Source organism: Phoenix dactylifera, unplaced genomic scaffold (genome assembly GCF_009389715.1).
Source record: "Phoenix dactylifera cultivar Barhee BC4 unplaced genomic scaffold, palm_55x_up_171113_PBpolish2nd_filt_p 000924F, whole genome shotgun sequence".
NCBI lineage: Eukaryota > Viridiplantae > Streptophyta > Magnoliopsida > Arecales > Arecaceae > Phoenix > Phoenix dactylifera.
The window spans coordinates 162,703-172,451 of NW_024068284.1; the positions used below are offsets into that span (position 1 = coordinate 162,703).

The following is a 9,749-nucleotide window of genomic DNA, read 5'->3' on the forward strand; positions in this document are numbered from 1 at the left end:
TCCTTATGTGTCAGGAGGAAAATACCAAGGAATATAGTTCCTCGGATTCTAATGAATTTTTTTTTCTTTTTTTTTTCTTTTTTTTGAAGAACAGAAGTCCGTGGCTGCCTCTTTCTGCACCCAGGGATGCACAAATGGGTTTTGGGACTTCAAAATTTTTGAGAAAGACCTTGATCTTAGAAATGGAGAGGACACTATCAAAATTGATACAACTGACACCAATCTTTTTTTCATTCTCTCTCTCTCTCTCTCTCTCTCTCTCTCTCTCTCTCTCTCTCACACACACACACACACACACACACATGGAAATCCAAAATGTTATACTGGAGGCGGCAATTTATGACCTAACTCGCAAACAACCTGCTTTAAGTAGGTTTATGTTTGATATGAAGAGGTTTGGGTTATAAAAGAGTCAACCCATCTAGTCCTGTTTATTAAATAAGTTGGGTTCAAGTTTAAACATTTGATCCGTTTAACCCATTTTGACCCATTTAATGATTGGGTTAGATCATAACCTGATCCATTTAACCTATTCAACCTGTTTCTGACTTGTTTATTCCGACCCGCTTAGCTTGTTTAACTTGTTTAAATCTATTTAAGCTGTTAAAAATCCATCTAACCCTTTAAACCTAACTTGACATATTTAATAAATGGGTTATGTAGATCGGATCGGATTGCCTGTTTAATAAATAGGTCGAATTCATATCTAAAATTCTAATCTATTTAATAAATAGGTTGGATTAGGGTTGATGAGCTTTTTGCCCGACCCACATTTGATCCAATTCGTATCTAATCCGTCCCAACCCAATTGCCACCCTCATGCTACACATTGTAAACGAGTAAATATTTGCCGAAAAATCTTTCCATATCAACCGCTCAAAAGTGCGGTGCATTTACTATAGTCTAGTTTTGGTGTTGTTAAGATTGCATTCATGCTTCTATCTATACATAATCAACACACTCGTTTTGCTCCAAAGAATTCCAGCCATAATTATCTCCTTATCATGTAGGCTATCTTGATCTGGTGATCCAAATCATGGACGCTGGTCTTATAGGTTGTGTTCTCTTTTTTAATGTATTCTTTAATCCAAAATGTTGATTAGCTAATGCTGATAAAAAGGTCAAAACTCTGGAATATACTTTTTTAAGTGCTGAACATTGGCTAGCAGATTAGCCAACAATTATCCAAAGGCATATTGACTTCAGGAGTCAGATTCCATCAGAGGGTCTGGGCTCCACTTGATATGGCTTAAGAAACCTGGTATCAACTAAGGATCATTACCTCAGATCGTTATGAGCTGGGATAAATTACAGCTGCTTGCTGATTGGCTTAAAAAGAAAAACAAATCTTATTTATTTGGATTATGATATTGTTGATCTTAACAGTCATATGAGCTACATAGGACATTTTCTTAACAAAATAATAGCATTATGGACAGCTCATAATGAAATCGCATCGTTTGTGTTTAACTTGAAACTTAAAACTGCAGCACAAGTGCCCCAAAATGGCCATTGTAACGCCATAGCACATCTATACCAAAATGCATTTCGTCCCCTTGCCTTTATGATAGCCACTTTTCAACACCTAGCTCTCTCTCTCTCTCTGTTTTTTTTTTTTTTTTTGGTACAACACCTAGCTCTCTTGAAAGTATCATCAAATGCATTTTCTTTCCCGCAAACCGAAAGCTTTTTTTCCTTTGCTTTGCAAGTCCAAGAAAGACAACTTTGAACTAGCCAAATCTCCATGATGGATAGGAAGGACTGTTACTTTCAAGCCTCTTGGTGCAATCCACATTTAGCGTATCAGCTGAACGATCCAAAGATAAAATGGTATTTAAATCTAATGAAAGTAACTCAAAAGCTGATGCCAAGGATGGACATCAGCCAATTAACAAAGAGATCCTACTCTTTTCTTTCCTTCTTTCTTTCTTTTGTACAAAGCGAGCCTACTCTTTGAAGGCTTCTTTTCCAAGCAAAGAGGAAGTGCTAAGAGCATTGAACATAATTAATTAGCTGAGCAGACATGACATGAACCAAATGATAAGGTCAACAACCTGGCTCAAATGATAATTAAGGTCAGTCCTGCAGACCAGGATGGTGTCTGAGACCAGCAGACTAGTTGGTGTTGATGGACCTACTCCACACAAGGACTCAGACTTTAATCAGATGATGCAGTTGACTAGAATCATGCACCCAATTTTTGGGCATAAACATTTAATCTAATGTCGCAGATGTTCGATGAAAGATACAATGTCTCTAATATTATAAAGGAAACAATGACTTTCAATGAGGGTGTTTGATGGATATGTGCCAAGACAAGATACACAGTGAACAACAAGCCAATACTCTTTAGACCTGTAGTTCTTTTCTAAGATGAGCATGGCTGAGTTGCAAGGATCAATAATCGACAGGTCCATCATACTTGCATAGGGATTTTCAAATGTCAATACTTCTAAACACCTACAACAAGGCAACCCACCCACTAGGGTCAAGAAGATTGCAGAATATCTTTATGTGATCAACTCACTCTCCTATAACATATTTGGAAGATTGCAGGTAGGGAGAGGTTGAAGCTGATTGGAACTAATATTGTGAGGACCTGTGCGGGCGTGTGTTTAGTCCCATATTAGTTATTCGCTAGATAGATTTTAGGTACTTATATAAAATTAAGAAACCTAAATAATTTCTTCCGGCTAGCCATATTGGGTGAGGTCCTGAGTTGTTATAAATGGTATCAAAGCGGACCTAGCCTATAACCTATGTGGACTAGAGAATACTGCAGCACAGATTCATTGGTGCTGACCATGGGCCGATCGTAGTACTTGTGATTAGATTTAAATGGCTTTGAACTCTTAGCCTGACGAGGACGTCAAAGCTTAAATAGAGGGAGGACCCGTGCAGGCTCCGACTAGCCATTTTGGGTGGGACATGGGTTGGTGCAAATATCTAGAGATGCAACAGATCTAAGTTTGAGAGCGTTTGGATGTTATGCAAAGACTTGGAAGGGGAATATGGCTCGAGTTTGAGGACCCCCCCCCCCCCAACACACACACACACACACACAAAAAGAAATCAAAATGAGGATAAAAGCACATGGTTTCACCACCATTGCTTTGAGTATTTTGATTTTGACTGGAACTACCCAAGATGTTGAAAACAAGAGAACATGAGGAGACAGCAGCTCTGAGAAACTCAATTCAGATCACATATATGTGGGCTTATGTACATATTACAGACATGGGAGGGATTGTGGGTCTGTAGACCAGATCCCAAGCATCTGTTGTCAGTTTCTTATCTCACTCTTCATTCTTTAACTCAGATCAGGTAGGAATCTGCCTGCCTGATTGCTAGCTCTCCACAAGTTTACAAATTAAATGAGGCATAACCTTACATATTTGTGTAATAAAACTTTGCATCCATCTGGTTCTGGATGGCTTTGACTGCAGCAACTCTAGCAGCAATGGCAGCTCTATTTGCAGCAGCGACAGCCTTATTTACCTGCTCATCTACCCGGGCAAGGAGAACAGCATTCTCTGCAGCCTTTCTTGCAGCCTAATAGAAGGGAAAGTTCTGAAAGAGTTAGAATATAGACCTGAGGTAGAGTTAAATAGTCGTCATCATGTAAAAAATAAAATACCTGAACAGCTCGTTGGGCAGCAGGATCTGATGGGAGGAGGGGGATCTTTAAAACACCACAATCCCACTCCCCCGATCTCATTTCACCATTTCGGAATGTGTATGTTCCGAAACCTTGTCTCCGGCCTTCATGCCATGAGCCCACATAGCAGTGGCCATTAGCAAAGTGATAGACTCCAAAACCATGGATTTTGTCTCCGAAGTACTCACCACTGTATTCATCACCATTCTGCAAGAAACCAAGTTTGATCATCAACACTAAAAGTGATATACCTGTAAAGTAGAAAATTGAGATAAAGTTCTAAATCCAATAAATAAAGCTAAGGACTATAACTTTCTGCCAAACGCAATATGAGAAAGTAAAGGATAGCTTTCGAAAATTTCAGATGTAAAGCAGAGCAAGAAAGTTGATGCAGTAAGAAAATATATGCTAGTCAATATTTTTTTCAATAATTCGTGTTCAGTTCACAGATATCATGAGTGAAGCATTAGAACTGATTTAAAATTCAGAACTTCATGTAAGAAAACAATGAATATTTTGCACAGCCTAAACTAAGATTAGACCATGGACTCAGAAAAGCTTGTTGGAGGAAAGCATACTATTGATTACTTCTCTCTCTCTCAAAAAAAAACATACTATCAATCACATAATCATGAGTTAAAGCCAAAAAATATTAGTTTTTTCTTCTTCTTTTTTATGTAGATTAGGATCAGCACCTCATGCCCCCACAAAAATTTTGAGCTATCCGATTCTGCTAAACCTCACGATCCATACTAGCTTGCAAATGATTCAAATAAAAAAAATCTCAGGTTCCTTCAAGAAAATTTAAGATCATTATCAAAAACAGGGTATGGACTATCTGAACAGGAGAAGATCACCGAACCTCCTCCAATTATAGCAATATCACACAAATATCACTAAATAACTCTGAAACCAAAGGCCAATAACAACAGACCAAACAGTCAATGGCCCAATGAGCGATCACATATGGGCATCATCCACCAAAAGAAAGAGAGAAAATTAAAAGCAGAACCGAGATCTCATCCGATCTGTATTACAATCCCAAATAAACCAATCAATCAGAAATCAGTTGCCAGTCAGAAACTCTACTCTTCCATTGATGTCAAACACCAACAGATAAATCAACTTCCAGGATCAGCAAAACCATAACCTGCATCTATATCCAATCCATGAAAAAGACACAACCTTTTCGATCTCATGAAGCAATCCAGTCAATTAAACTCCCAAGAAAAGCTAGGGTGCAAATCAAAATCTGTAAGCCAGCGAGCAACTGTTACCTGAAATGGTAGTAGCCGAGCCCATGCTTAACTCCACACATGAATTCCCCTACATAGCAGCTCCCATCAGAGCAAGTCTGGCACTCCACTCCCATGGCTCTGCCCGCCGAGCCACTCCCCGGCATAGCTATCTCCATTATAGAACTGATACACCCCGAATCCATGACGCAGACCCAGCCGGTATTGTCCCCTGTATCGGCTCCCCCTTGCCCAGCTCTCCACCCCATACCCATCATACTTCCCATCAACCCAATCACCCTCATACCTTCCATTCACACAGAACTATACACGCCCGCTCCCATTACACCTCCCCCTGTGGAACTCCCCCTCATATACATCCCCATTGCTATAAAACTCCACTCCTTCCCTCACTATCCTTCCCTTCCCCTTCCTCAAAATCCTATCTTCATCGCTGATAAACCACTGGACCGACCCACTCCGCCGGGCGGTGCGGCCAAAGCTGAGAACTTTCCATCGGAGGGCGATCGTGGAGGCGATGGAGATGGTGGCGGAGGCAAGGAGGTTCTCGGAGAAAAAGACTCATTTTTGAAGTAGAGGAAGAGAAGGGAGGAAGAAGGGGAGGGATAGGAGGAGGGGTGTGAAGGAAGGGGAGGGGCAGGACCGGGGTGGCTTCTCCTCGTCGGGGTCCTCTTCAGCAAGGTGGAGAGGCTCTTGGGGCTGCGAGCGGAGGTTAGGGGAGGGGAGGAGGGGAGGAAGGAGTCCGAGCTAGATTGGCCCCTGAGCTCCTTTGGCCATCCATGGCTTCCTCTTCTCTTCCCTCTCACCACCCTTTGAGGAGAGAGGAGTGGGAGAGGAGTTGTTGGGAGAGAGGAGAGTCATGAGAAGGAGGAGAAGAGAACTGGAGAAAGAAGGTAAAGGGTTGAGAGAGAGAGAGAGAGAGAGAGAGGGATTCAAAAGAGAGAGGAGGGGAAGGGGGAGCGGCTCCCAACGGGAGGATTTGTTTTACCTCATTGGGCTCAGAGAAAGGGACCGTCGACTTCGAATCTGATAGCCGGGTGAGCGGTCGTGGTCTCGTTTTTTTTTTTTTTTTTAGACCATTAGTTTGAAAACCCATGCATACCTTTGGAATTTAACAACGATTGTCAAACCATTACCTAAGATGAAAGTACCCTGGAATGGCTAACCAGTCGCTCCCGGCTCTTTTTTCCCATCTCGTCGTCCCTTTCTCCCAAAAATTGGGTTCCTCGTTACAAAATTACCCCACCCTTTTTTTGATTAATCTCACAAGAATCATATATTACCCTTGACCGGCTAAACCGCATCCAAGCGATGGAGAGCCAACCGCCGGATAAGTTTGTCTCAATTTTTTTATATTTTTAAAATAAAATTTATTACTTTTTATGGAAAAAAAAGAGAGGATTTTGATTTTTTTTTTGCCAAAAAAAAAGCTTTTTTCATCCCCGTATCTGTTTCTTTATGTTGCATGGTGTTAGAAATGAAATATTTCTACTTAAAATTCTAGAAAAATAATAGTAGGTGGCTCTTTCCTTCTATGGTATTATAAACGAACTCTAACTAGTTGTAGAAAATGAACTCAAGTTGTAAATCAACTCTAGTTGTAATTCTAGACATGCTTGAAATAGAAATGTCAACTTGGACTTCTTAAACTGTAGCTGAATTGATTTTTTTTGTAAATGAACTCTATTGATGGTCCCCTTCCTCCTATGCTGATCTAGGCTCGCAGTAATGGTGGCTTTTTCAAACGTTACTTTCTGTATCCCATCCTAAGTTTTATCGACTGAAATTTTTTACTCTGCTCACATCAAGCATTTTCTTTACTTGTTTGTGTTATGATGTGCAACACTATGCTCTTGTCTTATTTCAAATTAAACTAGCATTAGATACCTTGTATGTCAACTAAATTAAACTAGTATGTAGGATAGTATGAATATAGAGTTTCTATCAAATTAAAGAAAATGCCATGGACATTTAGCTTTTATATATTAATTAAATAATGACTGTTCAACTCATTCATGCAAGGGATTTATCAGTTTTATAAGGATTTCTTGTCACTGTTTGTAATTATTTCATTTTGGTTAGAATACCATCTCTTAAATAGTGAGCTTTGAACTTTATATGAACTAATATACAGTGATTGATTTATGCAAGTGTTCAATGGCTTATCATAATTTGGTCGTTTACTATAGGGATAGAGAATATTGGATTGACAATGTAGATGAAGGATTATTATTCATACTTGGAAACAGTGGCCAATTTTGTATAAGCTAATTGATAAGAGGGATGTGAATCTTACTCTCTCATGCAGCAGTACTAGTGGGTATTTAATTAAGAATGATTATGATGTGATCCATATATTTAACACACATGAAGGAGTTAATGAGATTCACTTGTTTGTTAAAGATAATGTTGATAATCCAATTCCTTTTATAGTTATTTCTTCTGGATGGGATGTAGGTGAAGTTGAAGTGGGAGGGAAAGTTGGAGGTCAAGTTGGAGGGGATGTTGGACGTCAAGTTGGAGGGGAAGGTAGATATGACAAAGATGGTTGAAATAGTGCATCAGTAGATTTTGGTATGGAAGATGATGTGTCTAAATTGTCAAATAAAGTTTATCCTTTTTCTAACTTAGATGATGGTGACTGAATAATGGAGGAAGCGTCAAATGATGTGGATGGAAATGAGTCAACTGATGGGGGGTGATGATGAGAAATCTGAGGATGATTGACAATGACGATCAGCTGAGTAATGTGAACTCTGATGAGTCAATTGATCTAGTAAAAAGTGATGAGAAGTCACTGATTATGAAACCATTTTAAGGTTTGGGGGGGGGGGGGGGGGCAAATTATGTTTGAGGAAGGACAACTATTTGTGGTTGTGAATGAGTTCAGAAATGTATTAAGAAATTATGTTGTCCAGGGTGGCTATGAACTTAAGAGGAATAGGAATGAACCCTAAGAGAGTGGATTTCCCTCTACTTAGATTAGGGATCTAATTGGAGAATCCATGCATCCATTACACCTGATAGTAGAACATTCATGCTAAAAACCTTACGGAAGCAACATACATGTGTAAGGCCTATAAGAATGATAATGCCAAACTCTAAATGGATAGCTAGGGTATTAGAGCCTCACTTAAAGGTAGATCCACATATGGGTTATGAGCTCATGTAACATAATTTTGGATGAAAAGTATGGTGTTGAGGCCTCACATGATGCAGCCATATAGAGCAAAAAAAAAAGCTCTGGAAAGGGTGGAGGGGAAGCATAGTGAATCCTATTCTAAGATGCTTAGATATGGTGAACTACTTAAGCCAAAAATTATGGTACATTGGTCAAGATCGAGTTACATGAGAGACATGTGCAATCTAAAGAGCCCCAATGTTAAAAGGATCTTTGTTATGCTTCGAGGCAGTGAAGAAGGGTTATTTAGAGGGGTTGCAAACCCTTTTTAAGATTGGATGATGATGAGAGCACAAAAGTGCAATCGTTCAGACCATCTTAATTAGTATTTTAGCTAATCATTAATAATAGAATCAACTAATTAATGTTTTATTTGTTGGCAAGTAGGCCCAATCAGCTCGTTCCCCACATTGTGCCAGGCATCTGCGCCGTCAATCAGATCACCATCATCTTCAGCCTTCAATCCCAAAGCCCCAAGCCACGTCATCTTCCGCGATCCATTCCAGCAGCCGGTAATCCAGATCCCACGATCAGCAGCCGTCCGTTTCAAGGAGTCCCAGCTCCTTCCCAAATCAAGCAGAAGCCCCATCCCAGCTGTTTGTGGTCCCTGTTCCTTCTCCATTTGAGCATTCCGGGCAAGTTCCAGCATCCTCCCCTCTTCCGGATTCAAGCCATTCGCATCCCCCTCTTGGCCCAAAGAAGGAAGTTCACAGCCTCCCAAATCAGCGACTCCCCTCACGCGTCCATGATCTTCTCCTCCGCATCCAAGCATCCGTGCCAGCAGCACCCGAGGAAGGAAGCCCGCGTCCCCACCTTCCGCTTCAGCTCCCAGCGATCCCACATCCGTGAAGGAAGCCCCAGCATCCTTCCTCTTCCGCGTGTGATCCCGAGGATAATGCTCCCAGCCATCTGTGCCTTCCTTCCTTGCACCCACGATCAGCCCCTCCTCCGCGCTCATCATCCACGGATCCACCTCCCGAAATCCCACCGTGCCAGCAGCTTCCGCATCAGGCGTCCGGCGATCCCGCGTCCGTGGCCAACATCCCGGATGACCCGTGATTCCTCCCCAAATGAAGTGACCCCGCGACTATAAGAGGAGAAGGAGGAAGAGTAGGGAGGGGTGTGCTCGGTGGAGGCTAAGAACCAGGGAGGAGGGAGGCCATCGGTTGGGGTGGAGGCCAAGAGAGAGGAGGGCTCGGTTGGTTCAAAGAAAAAAAACAGAGGAGCTCTGTTTTTGGGGAAGAAGAAAGAAAAAAAAAAGGGAAAATTAGTATTCCACCGTGGGAGAAAATTAGTATTCCACCGTGGGAGAGAGAGAGAGAGGAAAGAGAAGTGATTCTTTTTTTCCTTTGTTTTCTTTTCTTTATTTTATTTGCAAAATAGGAGGAGTATTAGGCCTCTAATCTCCACTTTTATTTGTAATCAATTTTCTTTTTATGAAATCAAGCAAAATTTCTTTCATGCAATCCCTGTTCTAAGTTCAAGTTAATTTCTGTTTTTTTAATACAATCTTTTAATTCTTCTTTGATGCAATACATTAAATTTTCTTTTATGCAATTTATGTTCTAGGCTTTTGATCTTCTTAGCACTTGTTTTCATCCATTTTAATTTATGCAAAAACTTTCTTTTGAATAGTTAAACATTTCATGAATTT

At 40.7% G+C, this 9,749-nt stretch overlaps 1 protein-coding gene across 1 annotated transcript; it reads right to left on the reverse strand.

The window, feature by feature from the left end:
• Positions 1-3,182: 3,182 nt before the first annotated feature.
• Positions 3,183-5,207, reverse strand: LOC120107611 (phosphatidylinositol 4-phosphate 5-kinase 5-like). Its single transcript, XM_039120947.1, has 4 exons — positions 4,936-5,207; positions 4,671-4,686; positions 3,638-3,865; positions 3,183-3,552 (listed from the first exon to the last, which is right to left on the reverse strand). The coding sequence occupies exons 1-4, from the start codon at positions 5,205-5,207 to the stop codon at positions 3,388-3,390; spliced, it is 681 nt and encodes a 226-aa protein (XP_038976875.1). The 3' UTR covers positions 3,183-3,387.
• Between the last annotated feature and the right edge of the window lie 4,542 nt (positions 5,208-9,749).